The sequence below is a fragment of the Ipomoea triloba genome, chromosome 14 (genome assembly GCF_003576645.1).
Source record: "Ipomoea triloba cultivar NCNSP0323 chromosome 14, ASM357664v1".
NCBI lineage: Eukaryota > Viridiplantae > Streptophyta > Magnoliopsida > Solanales > Convolvulaceae > Ipomoea > Ipomoea triloba.
In genome coordinates, this window is record NC_044929.1 from 5320669 (window position 1) to 5340415 (window position 19747).

The 19747-nt window shown below is 35.1% G+C and overlaps 1 protein-coding gene across 1 annotated transcript in view; it reads left to right on the plus strand.

Annotated features, from left to right (window-relative positions):
- Nucleotides 1-6067: 6067 nt before the first annotated feature.
- Nucleotides 6068-19747, plus strand: part of LOC116003807 (myosin-1-like) — a 15718-nt gene continuing 2038 nt past the window's right edge. Inside the window, exons 1-23 of the mRNA XM_031243746.1 lie at nt 6068-6177; nt 6490-7396; nt 9742-9840; nt 9929-10072; nt 10157-10307; nt 10437-10464; nt 10814-10979; nt 11120-11183; nt 11322-11335; nt 11422-11506; nt 12093-12196; nt 12333-12471; nt 12685-12803; nt 12914-13066; nt 13140-13229; nt 14444-14521; nt 16879-17037; nt 17489-17695; nt 18300-18505; nt 18595-18730; nt 18872-19001; nt 19087-19233; nt 19506-19573. Of these exons, the coding sequence (XP_031099606.1) occupies nt 7043-7396; nt 9742-9840; nt 9929-10072; nt 10157-10307; nt 10437-10464; nt 10814-10979; nt 11120-11183; nt 11322-11335; nt 11422-11506; nt 12093-12196; nt 12333-12471; nt 12685-12803; nt 12914-13066; nt 13140-13229; nt 14444-14521; nt 16879-17037; nt 17489-17695; nt 18300-18505; nt 18595-18730; nt 18872-19001; nt 19087-19233; nt 19506-19573 (2841 nt within the window). The 5' untranslated portion in view covers nt 6068-6177; nt 6490-7042. The remainder of the gene's footprint in view (nt 6178-6489; nt 7397-9741; nt 9841-9928; nt 10073-10156; nt 10308-10436; nt 10465-10813; nt 10980-11119; nt 11184-11321; nt 11336-11421; nt 11507-12092; nt 12197-12332; nt 12472-12684; nt 12804-12913; nt 13067-13139; nt 13230-14443; nt 14522-16878; nt 17038-17488; nt 17696-18299; nt 18506-18594; nt 18731-18871; nt 19002-19086; nt 19234-19505; nt 19574-19747) is intronic.

Sequence of the window (19747 nt, forward strand, 5' to 3'; positions counted from 1 at the left end):
TTTGTTCAACTTGAAACGTTTGAAATAGAATATGTGTTCTATACGACGATGGCTTATTGCCAAGAACAATCCAACAAAACAAAAGAAGCCAGCCATTATACATATAAAATACATTCAAACCGGCCAGTAGCATCACCTGAGAAAACAATTGCCCTGACAGCCACATATTCTTCACCAAAACCTCCTCTTTATCCATTTATTCAATTTATAGATGAATTATGGATCATGTGTGAAGACTGAATATTATTTTATGAGTAAAAAAGTATGTGAACATTTTTTTTTGTTTGATAATTCAGAGATTCAAATTTAAAACTTTTTGTATTTTATGATACCAAACTAAAAAATGTATCTAATCGTAGGTCAGTCCTTTAATGGTCGATCTACTTGTTGGTTTAAGTATTTAAGCTCGGTTGATGACGTAAGGTCAGAGGTTCCCGAGCTAAATAAGGCTAAATAGAAGTCTCCAAAAGTCCTCTGTATTTAATGCGTTATTTATAGGAGAGCTGGGGAACACATGCCAGAAGCTCGACGTGTTCGACATGTGTGCTACTCATGCAGAGGGGCAGACCGGATCGGGGCCTCGCTGATTTCCCCACGTGCACGAATGTTCATGACGCCCTTGCTTCTACTGCCACTGGGTTGGGCTAATGGGATTGATGTCTAACTCTTTAAGTGAGGGAGGTCGAGTTTTTGAGTTTTTCACATTGCCCAGACCTAAGAAGCTATGATCTAGAAGGACTCAAGTCCTGGGAAATAGGGCCACTAACCAAGCCCTGGTCGGCACTTTACAGTAGGTTGGGCTGAGTTGTTCCAGGGTATATTCCCTATCAATATTAAATTAAAAAAAATGTGTGTTTTTAGTGCCCAAAAAGGTAATCAAGTGAGTGAAACATGATTTTCATACCTCAAAAGGTCACATATTCAATTCTTGCACCTTCTTAGTCAAGCTTGTGGACTCAGGAGCGGATTTTGTTTACCTGATTCACTCCAAGTTTCCTTCCTCATAAGATTTTTTTTTTATCTCAATTAAAAATTAACTAATAGTAATATGAATTGACCTTGTGATTAAGTGACATGAAGTGACTTTTTTGAATGGGAGGTCATGAGTTCGAGTCTCTATATATTCATTACTTTTTTTTTTTAATACAACTTACTCAACCTATTGAGAAGCACAAAGAGTCAACATCGCCTTACTTTTATCTATTCATCGATCTATACTTTCTCAACCTATTGAGAAGCACAAAGAGTCAACATTGCCTTACTTTTATCTGTTCATATATACTTTCTCAACCTATTGAGAAGCACAAAGAGTCAACATGAACACAAGGTGCTGGGCTCATATTCATTACTTTATTACTTAACATTTTGTTTTTTAATAAATTGAATTAAAATTTGTGCACCTTAAAGCAATCACATGCATGTCACATGCTATAATGCAATGTAGCCATATATTGATATAAACAGCTAACATGTTTAATGTTTTAATTGAAATAATATAAGCTGTGCATATGATCATTGCTGTTGTAATTAGCATTTTCCATATCTAATATAATAAAAACTAATAAGTGTGATTGAATGTTATGTTATAACATTTCATTTATGTTCGTTTTTTGGTTATATATTCTTTATACATTATGTTATAAGAGTTGTACTATATAGTATTTTGGACCATTATAACTTCCGTTATATGTTCCACTATTGTTATTGTGCACATTCGTCCATCATATATTTTCTTATATTATTCAGTAATAATAATATATACACATTATATAGCGGAGTTATATGTTTGTTATTTCCTAAAATATAAATAAGAAATTTATAAAAATGTTATTCTCAACCTACTGAAGTAGCTGAGGCTCGAACCTACCCCTTCCACATAGGGGTGCAACCGGGTGCCACTAGACTACAAGGTGATTGGCAATTTATGAGAGATTAGTATAAAAATCAAATATGTTTCCACACTGACTAATCATGGTGGTTGATTGGAATACATTACAAAAGTGTAAAGCAGTTGCTATCCCATACTTTAAAACCATAATAAATTTGATGATTTAATGGCCCCAATCCACATATGTTTTCAATGATTTTTCTCTCTTTTGGAAATGGGAAGCGTAAGGTGTTGGGTACTGGTAAGGGCTACATTGGAACTTGAAATATTCTTTAGATAGGGGTTAAAATTATACTCCGTATTAATTTTGTATAGTTGTACCTTTTTTTTTTAAGGATGGAAGGGCGGAGACTCCGGAAGAAATACAGTAATCTCTCGTAACTACGTATCTAGCTAAGGGTAGGAATACAGAATACTCATAGCCTCCTCCTCAAGCAATGTCATTAATCTCGGGGTAGGACAATTATCTCCGTCCAGATGCTATTCTAATTGTAAGTTAGATGAGCCAAAAGAAATACCATTAATAAACCGTTTTAATTTATTATTATTTGTAAACAATAAATTAAATACCACATAATAATATGCATCCTTTTTGTTATAATTTACATGTTGGCCATCATCATTTTAATTGCTCGTTTTGTTTTTGTTTTAAAATAAAAATATTCATGATTGTAATGGCTAGCAACCGAGCTTCGTCTTGTATACAAAGACGAAGCATTCATCATTGTCCCATGGGACAAAGATGAGCAATGAGCTCGCTTGTTAATTAGACGAAGATGTTTTGTCTTCACCTTAATTAATCAAACAACACTTAATTATGCAGTCATGGTATTCATTAATTAATAAGAAAAATAAAATATTTGCAAAGGGCTACAAGTAGATAGCAAAGGGTGATTGCAATGGTGGCCAGCGGTAAACAATGCTATTTTTGACAACAAATACACAATTTAAGGTAACTCCTAACCTCTCTTACAAATGAGAGTACGTGCACAGTCACTCTGGTCAATCACGCAAATTATATTGTGGACCATGATCATAGCTGATATTATAGTTGTGTTGAACGGATATTGCAGTTCTGTTGAAAAGATACTGCAGTTGTGTTGCAAGCAAACTTCAGTTGCATGGAACACAACTGTAGTATCCGTTCAACACAACTACAATATCCGTTCAATACAACTGCAGTTCCAGATGGATGACACGACCTCTGTTCCGTGCAACTGCAGTTTCCTTTCAACACAACTGCAGTATCCTTTCAATACAACTGCAATATCAACCATGACCCATGATCCACAGTATAACGACTGAGTCAATCAAGCCCACTTTTGACATGACACTATTAGATTGGATATGCCAACTTTTTTTTTTCCTTAAATTTGGTGTGAGGGAAATAATTAATACTCCGTAAATACATTGCAACAAAGGAAAAAAGTGTTGCGACAAAGGAAAGAAACGTTGCCGACATAGGAAAGAAACATTGTGGCAAAGGAAAGGAGTGCATTGGCAAAGAAAAAATACGACAAGGCCATGAAGTTACAAATATTGTATAAAGATACTTCATAAATGACGAAGAACAACTACCAAATCACAAAATGGTTTTCGACTATATCATGAAGAAGATGTCCACAATAATTCAATGTAATTTTCATTTTATTTATGCTTTTATATTTTTATTTTATGTATTAAAATTTGAGTTCAATTTAAATTTGGTAGAGATATTTTTATATTTTAACTTATGCCCTAATAACTAGAGCCAAAGACCTTGTAGTCTAATGACACCCGGTTGCACCCTACATGGAAGGGTGGATTTGAGCCTCGGTGGATGCAATATTAGCTCTTTATGTTTTATTTGGTTGAGAAAGTAGTTATGAACAGATAATACATTGTAATAGAGTCAGTAATACTAAATATAAAAAAAAAATAAAAAAAATAGAGGACTAGACACTCAAACACAAAACTCAACTACTTCTTGTACAGAAACTCTGATTAGCTAACTACCACTGATGCAATTAGCTGGATTCCAAATGGTGGTTCATTTATCACCCATAACCCATATTTAAATTGGGCAAAAGCATTTGCAAGAAAAGCTATCATTATGTGATGCCCAAATAATGTATACATTCTTCAATTAAATTAAAAAATGGAGCTAAGTCGAAATCCTTTTGATCAGTAAAAAACAATTAGTTCTAAGTCACACTCTAATAATATGCATTGAAAATGAATAAAACCTTTGTCCAAAGCAACTTAAAGGCGTTTCAACACAACTCTAATCTCAGCCTCCATAGCGCTACATGAGCCCATGCAAAACATAAAGCTAAGCTTGACAACCAAGTTCTGTAGCATCTCGTATATGAGTAGTACTTGCTTGTATTCAACTTGACTCATCCCTCTTGAGGTTTACCCCACTTTAAATACTTAGCTTCTATGCATTATTAATAGTTTACCTTTTACAAAACTTCAATGGGGGCTAGATTTATACATCTATACATACCTATATTAATTACATTATTTACACATGTCCACCCGCGCTTGCGTATACTCTTATTAATCAAAATATTAAATTCATTTCTTTTTTGTGAAGAAAATATTAAATTCATGAACCAAAAAGGCAAAAATAAGAAACACAATATATAATAGATTGTCTAAAACTAAATCTAATTGTAATTGTAATTTCACTATTGTCGTCGGGAATCAAAGTATATATATAAACAGTTGTGTTCAAATGAAAACAAGCATTTCCATGCGAACTTTTGAAAGAACGCATCCTAAGTACTACATGATGCACAACAACTACTCCAAGACGTACATGTCTAGAGGACGCATCCGGATGTGTGCGGTGCATTCGTGTAAATATTTGGTGCATTCATGTAGTAGGTGCGATGCAATCGTGTAGTAGTTGTAGAGTTGGAGTAATTACTGTGCATGCAATCGTGTAGTAATCGCAGGTTCACATAGAAAGGCTGGTTTGCATTTGAATGAGATCATATATATATATATATATATATATATATATATATATATATATATATATATATATATCAAATTACCATTTTGGTCCACTGACTATAGGGGTCTTCTTAATTGCAGTCCACGACTTTCAAAAGTGTTAATTGCATACCCTGACTATTCAATTTTTGTCAATTTTGGACACTCCAGCTAAATTGCCGGCCAAATCTCACCGGAATTTCCTAAACCCTAAAATAACAAGGGTATTTTGGTCATTTCACATTCTTGTCTTCTTCTCCGGCCACCTCCCCCTTTTCTGGCACTTTTCCGGCTTGGTTTTCCGAAGGCAAAGAACGGTTTGCTTAGCTCGACTTCAAATTTCCATTTTTGTCCTCGCCCCTATTCGACTCTAGAGAGAGAGAGAGAGAGAGAGAGAGTAGAGAGAGAAACAAAGAGAATCTCAATCTGGTGTTGAAAGGCCATGTGTCGTTGTTGATGTTTTGGACTCGTAATCCTTGAATCCGAATCCGACATTATTTTTTTTGATGAAGCAGACAACCCCTCCCAAGACGATTTAGCTTTTTAATTTTTTTTCTCTGATGAAGTGAGATTAATGTGCTATCAGCTTTGCTTCTCAAGAGGGGAAGTGAGATTAACGTGCCGGAAAAGTGCCAGAAAAGGGGAGGTGGCCGGAGAAGAAGACAGGAATGTGAAATGACTAAAATACCCTTGTTATTTTAGGGTTTAGGAAATTCCAGTGAGATTTGGCCGGAGTGTCCAAAATTGACAAAAATTGAATAGTCAGGGTATGCAATTAACACTTTTGAAAGTCGTGGACTGCAATTAAGAAGACCCCTCTAGTCAGTGGACCAAAATGACAATTTGCTCATATATATATATATATATATATATATAAAGAATGCAAGAACTTTATCCATTTGCATTCATGCATGTATGCCATCTGATCCACTGATCACTGCAGAGGAAGAGAGGTCAGTTATCTACACACTGCTATTAGCTATACTATAACCATGCAATTTGGTTGGTTATGTATTTTTATGAATTCTGATTATTTTTGTGGTCCAAAATACAAATAGTCAGTAGTAGTGAGGGGGAGGGGCATTATCGTCCTTTCACTAAACTAACAACATGTGATTTTCAAATGCTTCTGAATTCCATTGGTGCTCAAAAATTCAAAATAATTTGCAGCAAAAAAAGAAAAAAAAAAGGAAAATACAAAAATATTCAGCAGTATTTGTATTTCCCACTAAAATGCTTTTTGAGCTTTAAGGAGGTAAAAGAAGAAAAAGAATGCTACAGAAGTACAGAGTAGCAAAGCAAAAGGGGTAAATGCTCTTCCTTCTCCGTTAGTCTTGGGGGTTTTGTTTTCTCGATTCTCTCTTTCTCTCTCTATAGAACCACCCGAGGATTGGGCAGTAGGGTTTTCAGTCGGATTTTGCGAAATTTTGGTATTTTTTTTTACTTGAATTAGGTTAATGTTGGGTGTAGTTTCAGTTTTTGTTGGGATGTTAAATGCATGTTTTGGAATCGACTTTGATGATCTTTTGGCGATGCGGAGAGAAGATTGAAGTTGAAGCTCTCTTGTTTCATATTTGAGCTCTCACTCTTTTTTTGTAATAATTTTATTTTTTCTGAAGGTGTACAGATTTATCACTTCCAGTGAAGCATTTCTGACAGAATTTGGTTTCCGAGGTTTGTGTCAGATCGATTTTTGCTGGACCTGTAGACTACATTGTGTTTGGAGGGATCGGAATTGTGATATGATGGCGATGTTTTGTTGAAGCGAATTGAGGGGTTGGGACTGGATTTGGAGCTTGGAAGTTCGTTTTGGTTCGATTAGGGTGACTTGTTTTTTCAGTTATCTTACATTTTTGATTTTAAAAAAAATTCTGAACATCTAAGATTTTTTTGAGGATACTATTATAGTTTGGAGATGATGTTGGAGTGATTTTGATGTTGATGTGGTAATGGTGTGATTGATCAGTAAGGAGCCACTATTTGGGGTCTATTGTTGGTGGTGTGTGTTTGGCAAGCTATATTTGTATGTTATGCTCCTCTCCATAGTGGGACCTTGTGGAAAGCTTAATTCACTTTTGTCAAGAAAAAGTGGAGAAAAGGTTTAGCTTTTTGATCCAATTATTAGAGCCCGATCATATTGAAGAATTTGGTCGAAGGGAAGCAGTTAAAAGAATGACACAGAGGGCTAACGGTTCTTTGCCATCTCTTCAGTCAATCAAATCTTTGCCTGTGGATGCTAGATTTGTGCAATCTGGTTCCTTAAAGAAACCTGATGTGGTGAATCAGAAAGGTTATAGGATGGCATCAGATATGGTTGCAGATAATGGAGAATTCTTTGCTGAGGTTAATGGCATTTCTAATGAGGACAATGACGAATCCCCTTACAGAAGTTTTAGCTTTTCTGCCAATGAAAGGCCTTCTGCAGTTGATGATGATCTGAATGTCACTACTTACCCTTCACGATCGGTTGCCCCAACTAGTGCTGAGTCAAAGTGGAGTGATACCAAGTTCTATGCAGCCAAGAAGGTAACATCCTAATCTTGGACTTATCTACATGCCATTAAGTTAGTTCTTGTCACGTTTTATGTTTGTCATTTGAAGAATGCTTTAAAAACCAACCGATTAGTTATGTGCTTTGTTTGTTAGTGGCATCTTGTTTCCTGGTGTAGTTTGAGACAATGGTTTGAGAGTTTATGAACCTGATGGTTCATGCTTTACAGCTCCTGAGTGAATGAAACTGTAGGGTAGCTTCTGTATATAAGGTCAAGCTTGAAGAGACATTTTAAACTTTGCAGAAATGAAACAGATACAATTATATTCTCCGAGGATCAGCTGCTGCTTTGCTCAAAATAACAAGAACAACAATAGCAGCAGCAAGAATAACAACATCAATAATATTATTGAGTAGTAGATCATTCCCCTACTGTTTGGTGAAAAGGAAAAATTATTGGGAGCTACCCTAAATGATGAATCCATTGGCTAATACCTAGAGTATTATGCTATTCCTCTCACATTTGTAAAGTTTTGGATGCCTTAATAATATGCTCTAGATGAATTGATTATTAGGTGTTGTGGTTTCCTTGTGAACTATGTGAGAAGCTAGTTTTTGTTTTCATTCTTTCTGTTTTTCCTTGTATGTCCTCTTGGAAAATGGAAAATAGTATAAAAAAAAATCCTGATCGTAATCATCCTATACTAGAAGTTTTCTCTACAATTTTACTTCAGGAGTGGAATATTAGTGTGATGATAACTCCTGTACTTCCATTCAGCAATCTCATCCAGTGTGATTTATGAGCTAATGCTAGGAGCACCTTGTATTGCATAGTGGTTGCATTTATTAAAAAAGAAGAGTAGGCATGCTGCAATGGAATTTGTAGGACATAAAGCCCTTTTACATGGTTTGAGACTTTGAAGGAAACTTGATAAAGAAGTGCATTGCCTCTGACACGCATCAGAACCGTTGGATGGTATATTACTCAAGAAAGGCAGTCAGCACAAGAATGGAAATCAAGCAAATCAGGCAGCAAATTTGCAGATCATAAACATATCATAAATCATGAGATTTAACATAAAATCAGTTCCATAATTGATCCCGTTTACTAAAAGATTGAATTCAATCAATTAGTTATTCTAACCCATGGCCTTATAAACCCATATGCTTCTCTCTATTTTTTCAATGTGGGATTCCTAAAACTCACCCTCAAGTGGACTACTGGGCCATTTTGAATCTAACTAGTTGACACTTGCAATTGGATTGGACCCTCTCTTGAAATGGAAGCTTGGAAAATTGGACACCCTCCCACTTAAAGGAAGCTAGGACACCACTGAAACACCATGGGCAGACAACTGGGTGAACTGGCCTTGGGCCACTAGGACGGGACATCTAGACAAACTATAGGGCAAACAAAGTGGGCCAAACAAACTTTGATATCATGTTAGAATCTAAGATTGAACTGAGGTCACTCAATTGGGCTGTAATGCACATGGGCTAAACCACACTGGGTATTGAATTCAATTAATTAGTTAGTCTAATTTGTGACCTTATAAACCATTATGTTTCTCTCTATTTTTTCATTTTGGATTCCTAACATATACATTGTATTACATTATAAGTAGGGACCTCGAAGGCATTGAATAAACATCCTAAGTAATATAGCTCTAGGAACTGGGCAAAGGATCTATATTCTTGCTGGAGGGTGTCTCTTCACATCCTTGTTTGATCTCTTTGTTCAATAATAACAGACTTAACAGTTGCTATCATTCTTCCCTTTTCCCTGCCGCTTTACTTTAACAGCTGGGATTCTCAGAGTGATAGCTATTTGAACAGTATATTACTCTATTCTTTAATGTATATTTAACTGCAAGGCCTCTAATGTTATAAGTGTAATTTAGGATGTAGAAGATTTGTGGTCAAGGTGCTTTTGCTGTCCCGATCATGTGTCTGCTTCCTTTTTCAGATGCATTTTACTTGTACTGCCATTGTCTATTCCAGTGTTGAACCTTGATAGATAGCTACTGCCTAATCTATCTTTGATATTTTTGATTTGCTTCGGATAAAAACATTCATAAATGTTTTCTAATTTTGGGATATTCTGTTGTCATTCAGCGTTGTCATCATTTTCCAGTAATATTTTCTCCTTTATCAATGAAATATCCTTTTCTATCATTTTCTGCGTATGTGGAGAATTAACTGTGTCTCTACTCTCTCTCTCTCTCTCTCTCACACTCTCTTGGGGTGATTAGGCCTCTTCTTGATTTTTGTAATCATATTTGCATAGGAGCCGAGGATTTACCCATCTGAATTTGTTATCATCTTTGCACATTTTTACTGATTTTATTACCTATTTATTAAAGTTGGCTTTTTTAAAAAGGTCCGTTCTTGGTTACAACTTCCGGATGGAAACTGGCAGCTGGTAACAATTATATCCACCTCTGGAACTGAGTCAGTGATATCATTCTCTGATGGAAGAGTGAGTTTATTTAGATTTTTTAGATGTAAAGTAATCAATTCGATATCTCTTATTCTCTTTATCTTTTTTTGTTCTGCCTTGATCTCAGGTGCAAAATGTGAAATCTGAAAATCTGCTACCAGCTAATCCAGATATCCTTGATGGGGTGGATGATCTTATGCAACTAAGTTATCTGAATGAGCCATCAGTTCTGTATAATCTTCAGTACCGGTACAATAAAGATATGATATACGTAAGCACATATTTGGAATTTTTGATGTTTTGTTAATCTTGCTTGTGAAGAACTTGTTTGACTCATAAAATAATGTATTTCCAGTCTAAAGCTGGACCTGTTCTTGTTGCGATTAATCCCTTCAAGAATGTTCCATTGTATGGGAATGATGACGTTGAAGCTTATAAGCGTAAATCCTCTGATAGCCCACATGTGTATGCTATCACAGATACAGCAATGAGGGAGATGGTTCGAGGTACTCTATGGTTACATAATGACTTTTTTTTTTTTTTTTTTTTTTTTTTTCCTGGGGATAATGATTAGGTTTCGTGGACTTCTGTGGTTATTTATTTTAGAGAAGTCTGACACATCATTTTTATTGCAGATGAAGTAAATCAGTCTATTATTATAAGGTTAGCAAGTTCAATTCTTCATAGTTATCATTGTTGTTGTCTCGTAAAAGTGAAAACTTTATTCTAAAGTCAAATTCAAAACTATACCTAAACGGTATTGATTTCGATTTTTTTTTTTTTAATGAAACTTTGAAGAATGTAACAAACATAAGCATAGGTTTGATAACAAAGTGAAACATGAATTATTGAAGGATGACAGGCATGAAGTGTTTTCAACAGTGGCATATTAAATATACCATGTTGCATAAACATGTCCTGCCTGGTATTGTTCTGCCAGTAAGGCATAGAATTATATTTTTCTGTACATTGCAAGCGCTGCTCATTTATTTACTCTTTGTTTTGTCACCAGTGGAGAAAGTGGAGCAGGCAAGACTGAGACAGCAAAGATTGCAATGCAATACTTGGCTGCACTTGGAGGTGGCAGTGGAATTGAGTATGAAATTCTGAAAACAAATCCCATATTGGAGGCCTTTGGAAATGCAAAAACATTAAGGAATGATAACTCAAGTCGATTTGTAAGTTTAATTAATAATCATTAGTTAATCCTTTTTCTTTGTTAATAATACTTAATATAATGGAATATAATGATATTTTGTACAAGTGAAGTTCTGATGTACTGTTGCTAGACTTTGATAATTTAGCGATTCATTGACAGGGAAAGCTGATTGAAATCCATTTTAGTGAGACTGGAAAGATATCTGGTGCTAATATTCAGACTTGTAAGCAAGCATTTTGTTTGGCTTTCTTGTGATGTGTATGCACATGACATTTACTTTATGAGGTTACTCTGACTAACATTGTGATGCACTTTTGTTTTCTGCTTTTCTGCTCTGCACTGTGGTGCTTAATCTTCTCAGTTCTACTTGAAAAGGTATATCTCTGTTATATTTTTTCAATATTGGTTAATTCAAGTGTTTCTTATATGGACTTCATTAAGTTTCTACTTTCTACTTGCAGTCAAGAGTGGTCCAGTGCACAGAGGGAGAAAGGTCATATCATATCTTTTATCATCTCTGTTCGGGAGCTCCACCTGCACTAAGGGGTACAAATCTAATAAAATATTAATTTTCTAATGGGGTGTTCATTGCATTAGTTTGGTAGACAAACAGTTTGCTTGCTAAAATGTTATGTCTGCTTGTATGTATAAGAAATGATACTCCATATAAGTCTGTTAGAGGGAACATAAAAATAACTTTTCCCCCGTCTCTTTGGGCCATGTGAGAAATCATTAGCAGAGGGGATATTTTATCTGGTGCTCTCCACTACAAATTAGGTATGAGCTTGAAGTCAGGATAGGATATTTGCAAACCAAAACCAGGTTAAACTCAGACCAGATGGTTGCTGTATATTTATAGTCCTGCATAAGTAAAAAGTTCCCTTAAACAGTGAATGCCTGAATGGTTTCCATATTTTCTCGCTGCTTTATAGAGTTGCGAAATCCTAGATGTATAGATGATGAAACTGTAAGAATAATGTCATACAGGGAAATTTATTTATAGTATTTCGCAGTTGAAGTGTCTTGTTCCTTACTCCAGGATACTACCATGTAATTGATTTCTAATGTATTTTTCTGACATGTTAAGTATGAGTTTTCTTAATTTTCACTTTTTTTGAGTCTCCTCTTGCAGACAAATTAAATTTGAAGGGAGCTTATGAGTATAAATATTTGAGACAAAGTAATTGCTTCTCAATTTCTGGGGTTGATGATGCCGAACAATTTAAATTTGTCACAGTAATTCTCTTTCCTAGTCTATTTTAGACTTTTGTAGATGCTTCACATTATTGTAATCTGTTTTGATATATATTTTTTCTTTCCATGTGAAGCAAAGTTATGTTTCCAGAGGCTAAATTTTATTGTTATGTTTCAGGAAGCTTTAGATGTTGTCCATGTTAGCAAAGAAGACCAGGAAAGTGTATTCTCAATGCTAGCAGCAGTGTTGTGGCTGGGGAACATATCCTTTACAGTTATTGACAGTGAAAACCATGTTGAACCTGTTGATGATGAAGGTAAAAGTTTTTAAAACCTTAAAACTCTTTAGTAGGTTGAAGGTCGAAAGAACCTCAGGGGTTTAGCAAAACCCTTCTGCAGTTTCAATTATTCTTGCCCCAAAATTTGTATTTCGTAACTGTTAGTTTATATCATTTTAATGTGCTTATAGAGAAGTAGCTCTTCTTGTAACTTGGAAGTTTTGATGTTAACATTGATACCTACTTTTCCAGGTCTGATTACTGTTGCTACTTTATTGGGATGTGAGGTTGAGGCATTAAAACTAGCTTTGTCAACACGAAAAATGAGAGTTGGAAAAGATAACATAATTCAAAAGCTGACGGCATCTCAGGCATGGATGCATTCAGATTAAGCAGTTTTATGTGGAAAGTGGTATTTTTTAAGATATTATATATACTGGGAGACTAAGTACTTATTGGATCATATGTTTACATCATTCAGGCCATTGAAACAAGAGATGCGTTGGCAAAATCAATTTATTCTTGCTTATTTGATTGGTTGGTTGAACAAATAAATAAGTCACTTGCAGTTGGAAAACGCCGAACTGGGAGATCTATTAGCATTCTTGATATTTATGGTTTTGAATCATTTGAGGTATGGTCTGTTTTATTTTCTGTTTCTGTTGTTTCTTGCTTGTCTTGTAATTCAACTTCACTTTCCTTTTCAGAGGAACAGCTTTGAGCAGTTTTGTATTAATTATGCCAATGAAAGATTGCAGCAGCACTTTAATCGCCACTTATTCAAGTTGGAACAAGAGGTGACTGTCCTGTTTCTCTACTTATATTAAAGCTCATTGTAGTCTGGCATTCAAATGCCTTAGTGAGGCATGCCCATTTTCACTCTAAGGTTTTTTCTTTGGCTCGCCTAAAATACTTATATAAATATAATATACATCTTGTCTACACTAGACTAGATGCTGTTTTCTATTTTATCTTTTCTCCAAGATATGCTGAAAAAATCATGTAGTCTTTTTCTGTACAGAGTACATCAATGGGAGTTGCGGTTGGGGGGGGGGGTACGGGATCTAAGCCTAATGCCAAATGCTTGGGAAGTGTGAAATAATATAGGTTTATTATTATTTCTGTGTATTTACACTTCATAAGGTCCTATATTTATATACATATGAAATACAAGTTGGCCTAAGTCCACCAGTCCACCACTACAATCAAGGGTTAGGGTTTAATATTCAACATTTCAACAGGAAGAAACTTTGCCTAAGACCAATCTAAGCTCAAACCTATCATAGTTGCTACTCCCACTGTCCAATTTATGTGTCACTTTTTAGTATATTCTTATTTCATAGATGATCAAGATCTGAACTGATGAACTAGATCTCTTGCAGAAAATTTAACCTGCATTTATTTTTGTTTAACACTTTGGATCTGAACAAGATTTCACAGATATTTAGAATGTACTTAATGGATAAAGAAGTGAAGAATAAAACTTATGCTAGAGATAATGTTGGCTGAATTTTATCGTAATATATATATATATATATATATATATTTGAAGTTCTATTTATTTTTTTGGCTTTTTCTAATGGATGGTTTGTAAATGTAGGAACTTTTTGGAGTTTTTATTTTCATTGTGTTTCTATATCAGTTAGCACCTTCAAGTTCTCTTGGAGTTATCTTACTGTTCAAGGACTCTCTTTGGATCGCACCAACTTAGTTTTATGATATTAAATTTCACTCATAAAAGGATGAAGCATGCTGATTTATAGATGTCATTTAGATCCTTGAGAACACAAGAAAAAGAGATATTCTGTGTGTTTAACACAATAAAATGTAGAACCAGTCACCAATATGATTAAAAGTAGAACCAGTTAGAGTGTGATTAGAAGTGCTTGTTAAGGTTCTAAATGTTCACATGCATTTGAAATTTTGAATTCTTCTATGGATTCAGAGAGTTTTGGTATGCTTGCCTGCATAGCCATGTCAACTCTGATCTGAGATTTGGATTTATTTCCAGGAATACATCCAAGATGGCATTGACTGGACAAAAGTTGATTTTGATGACAACAAAGATTGCTTAAATCTTTTTGAGAAGGTACTGAATCACTTTTATTTATTTATTTATTTTTATGGGGGGTTTACGATAAACATTTTGGTTTAGTAATGTTTTTAAGTAGATATTTCGAGATTAAGATTTTGATAATTTAATGAGGATGCTATGTTAGTTGTTGAAAAACCTACTTGGACAGTTTGCCAGGAACAACTAAGACCTACATTGGATTGTTTGGAAATTTTGATTCCTTAAAAGATATGAATACAGATTGGTTAAAAGTTAGACAGGACAAGGGTGTGAAGAAATGAACAGATCATGTGAATTAGAATGAACTCTGCAGGTTTCGAGAGAACTGTGGTGTTAAGAGCCCCACATTGATAAAATAAGAGAGAACATATGAGTTTATAAGGCTATGGGTTAGACTAACTAATTGATTGGATTCAATCTTTTAGTGTGGTTTGGTCCATGTGCATTATAGCTCAATTGAGTGACCTAGGATAACCTGGACACGCTTGCTAGGCCAGCCATTTCCATAGCTGACACAACAGTGAAATCCATTTTATATATGTTTATTCAGGGCATATATCCTATAAAAATACATTTTTCAGCCCTTGAATCAAGGTTGGATTGCTTATTGTTGGGTATATCAGATATGAACAAAGGCTATACAGCCAAAAATTTTTAGAGGCAAGTCTGATTATATTCTTGACAAGGGATTTTTTTGCTTGTCTGTTTTTTTTAAACAGGTCAAAGGTGTGTTGTATTTTAAAACACGTTTAGACAACCTCTTAATCAAATAAGAAGCTGTTAGAATAGGGTAACCCTAGCCAAGATGGCAAGAGATCTACACTTGTAACCACAAGGTCACGAGTTCGAATCCTTGCCCTCTTGGTTTGAGCTGGTCAATTATGGGTAACCTAGGTTGGCTTACTTGTGTTTCTTTGTCGGCTAGGGTTTACCTACACCCTTTTGTGGGTATTATTAGTGTGATTGAAGCAATTTTGGCCATTGGTTAAAAAGTGTTAGTGTAATCAATCCCAAAAACATGTGTATATCCCTTGGTGAGTGGTGACCAGTCGGGCTTTGAGTCTATCTACCTGTCTATTGGATCCAACTTTCACGATATATATCCATCTGCCAATCGTTATATCGTGGACCAGGGTCCATAGTGCACTATGGACCCTGGTTCGAAACGACGTCGTTTCGAATGTTAGTGGATGGTGGACGCAAATGACTTCAGGGAATACACATAATCCTTGTCTAGAATACACGGAACGACTTGAGGGAATACACAGAAATCATCCTCCTAACATTCGAATACACAAAACACATCACAACCTATGTTTAAGTACCCCTAACATGAATACACAGAATCGTAGTCTACAATGCACAGAATGCCTTCACAGAATACACAGAAAATGAAAACACCAAATACACAAACACATCACCCCTTGTTTAAGTACCACTAACATGAATACACAGAATCCTTGTCTAGAATACACAGAATATTGACACAACTACACATAAATCATCCTCCTAATATTCGAATACACAGCACGTCATAATCTATGTTTAAGTACCCCTAACATGAATACACAGAATCGTAGTTTACAATACACAGAATGCCTTCAAAGAATACACAGATTATTAACACAAATACACAGACTGGCCGAAACGGGAAACGTGATTTCCAAAAAACTAAACCGTTAATTAAAATGGCCAAAACGACGTTGTTTTGGTACGGGGTGCACAATGCATTGTGCACCCTGGTCCAAGATATAAATTGCCTCCATTGCAACCAACAACTCTTGTACTTGTGGGTAATGGAACTAACTCCCAAGTCCTTGATGAATGAAGAACAACCATTTCATCTGTTATAGTATGGAGTATTGGATTTTTATAAATTACAGAACAACACTTATAATTATGGAATGATGAGTCATGTATATTTATTTACATAAAATGTAATATCTTGTATACTTAAATTATTTTTAATTGTTTTTCCAGTCTTGTCTGATTGTCTAACTCCATGTTCTGCTTCTAAGAAATTTGCTATGTCATGAATGCATAACATTTTTACTCTGCATTCTGTTCTTCTCATTCCGCATTCCTCAAATTGCCAAATAATAATATGGAAATGATGGCCCGCTCAATCCTTTGTTACATCATTCCAGGCATCCTGTTAACAATAACATGTTGAGACTCTAGCACTCATGGCATTGCCATTAGGTTGGTAAAACTATGTGGGCAAATTCATTTTGTATCACAGGGTGAAATTATTGATACTGATGTGAGAACTAAGATATTCATGTTTTCTGTCAAGACGCTCTTCGTATTATTTGTAGTTCAATATGAGGTATGCAGTTGATCTCTTTGTAACTTCATTTCTCTATTGGCAGAAACCACTTGGATTGTTATCTCTTTTAGATGAGGAGTCCACCTTTCCAAATGGCACCGACATGACATTTGCCAATAAACTCAAGCAGCATTTAAATTCTAATCCTTGTTTCAAAGGCGATCGAGAGAAGTCTTTTACAGTATGCCATTACGCAGGCGAGGTATGCAGGTCTATGATAAATTCTAGTTTGCTGACCTCTCAACCCTTTCCCAGAAGAAAGGGAAGAAAATAATCCTTTACTTTCAAGTTCTTTATCAGTTTATCCCTTGATTGTCTTCAGGTCATTGGTTCAGCCCTGAAAATTGTCTCTCTGAAAATATAGTTAGGGCTGCATACATATTTTTTCTCCATCTTGCAATGTTGTAGGAGTTTAGGACATTAGGCCTGGCCTTTTAATATAGGATTAAAGATGATTGAAGTTGAGCTTTAGTTAGTACTTTCATTTGGTATATTATGTAGCACTGCATGGCCATATCGCTTTCTGGAGAGTGTTTCTACAGACAACTAATGTGTGTTGTGCTTTGAGAATATCAGAATGACCTGTTAGAGCTGTTCAGCTTTATTTCATTTATTTTCTTCAATCTGGAAGTTCAGTGGTCTTTCTTCCCCAGGTAACATATGACGCATTTGGTTTTCTTGAGAAGAACCGTGATTTACTCCACTTGGATTCCATTCAACTTCTATCTTCTTGCAAGTGCCACCTTCCTCAGATATTTGCATCGAATATGTTAACTCAAAGTGAGAAGCCTGTTGTTGGGCCCTTGTACAAATCTGGGGGAGCAGATTCTCAGAAATTAAGTGTTGCAACAAAGTTCAAGGTAATATTACAGACTTAAAATTGATTTATAAAACATAAAATATCTTGGCGATTACTTGCCCTAAATTATTTTAAGTATGGAGCACCAACATGGTTGCTAGGCTTGTGATGAACTTTTGAGCATTAAAGGTCAAGGAAAAAGATCATGATATTTAAATGTTTTTACTTATTGTAAACTTTTTATAAAAAAATACTAGTGAATGTTAATTCTTGTATTATTGTTTTATTTTTTAAGACTTGTATTCTGTGCTTCGTGTTGTTTAATGGAAGTGCAATCAGCTGCTGGGTGTATAATAGATCTTGCAGAGCAATTGTTTTACAGATAGACTTATGCTCCATGTAATTCTATGGTTTATTTATTCAGTTTGGTGGAATTAACTGCTGAACCATAAAGTGCATACTGTATTTTGTTTAGGATAAATGATCTTATAGTTCAATAACAGTGCAAAAATGATAATAGAAATAAAATTTTAGGTTTAGTAAGAGCAATTCATTCATCCTTTTATTCAAGTCGTTAAAAATATTATACTCCATACCTTTTTCTGGGCAGGTGTAGTTTGCTACTCTGTATTATATTTAAATTGTGGTTGTATTTGTACTTTTAGGGTCAACTGTTCCAATTGATGCAACGCCTAGAGAGCACAACACCCCATTTTATACGTTGTATAAAGCCTAACAGCTTTCAGTCTCCTGGAAAGTATGATCAAGGACTCGTATTGCAACAGCTGCGATGTTGTGGTGTCTTAGAAGTAGTTCGAATATCGAGATCTGGATTTCCTACTAGAATGTCCCATCAAAAGTTTGCTAGAAGGTAAGCTTGAATGTTGTTGTCACTGTGAAGCGTCTAAAGTTTTTATTTTTCACCATCTTTATAATTGCCGTCATATATAATGATATCAGATATGGATTTCTTCTATTGGACCATGTTGCATCACAAGATCCACTTAGTGTCTCAGTTGCAATTCTCCATCAGTTCAACATTCTGCCTGATATGTATCAGGTTGGATACACCAAGCTGTTCTTCCGAACAGGGCAGGTGAGATAAATAGTTATCCTTGATTTCCCTCTTTCTCCATTTCAGTCCGTGTGATTAACCTGATGATTGAACTAGAAATTTTTCATTGCTATTGAGGTTGTTGCATTATGGTTAGTCACTTAATTGCAACATTAATTTCAGGTTGGGGTGCTTGAGGATACTAGAAATCGCACCCTCCGCGGTATCTTACGTGTTCAAAGCTGCTTTAGAGGTCATCAAGCCCGTACTTACCTGAAACAATTGAAGAGAAGAGTTACAACTCTTCAGTCATGTACGCTAGCTTGCTTTCAATCAAATATTGGAATTTTTATCTTGGTGTACAAGGAACTAATCCCTTCGTAACTTATTCTGCATAGTTGTTCGTGGTGAGAAAACAAGAAGAGAATATGCAATCTTATTACAGAAACATAGAGCAGCTGTTTGTATACAGAAACAGATAAAAGGACGGATTCACAGGAGGACCCTCAAAAATGTTCATAGTGCATCAATCATTATACAATCAGGTAAATATTCAAATTAATCCATTATGACCAAACTGATCTGAGACAATGGCCAAATAGCACATCTTTAATGGCAATGGAATGTATTTCAAACCAATTGCTGTCATTTGGGGCTTTATTTAGGTTTCAGATAAAAGTTACTCCAGTCCTGCCTGGATTGTCAAAAAGGATATTTTTTCCACTGGCTTTAATGTTTACAGTATATAATGTTCAAAAATGATCTGCTTTTTACTAGAAGATGCAGATTTGTTGATTTATTCTCTTGTTTTCTACAGTTATCCGTGGGTGGTTGGTCAGAAGATGCTCTGGGGATATAGGACTGCTACAGTTTGGAGGCAAAAAGGTAATTATGGAATTAAGGGACCGTTGAAAACCTGAAAAATATTTTCTGGAAAATGATTTCTAGAAAATGAATCATTTTCTGATGTTTGGCTGAATACAAGAAAATTATCTTCTTTTTTTTTTTTTTTTTTTTTTTTTTTTTTTTTTTTTTTTTTTTTTTTTTTTTTTTTTTTTT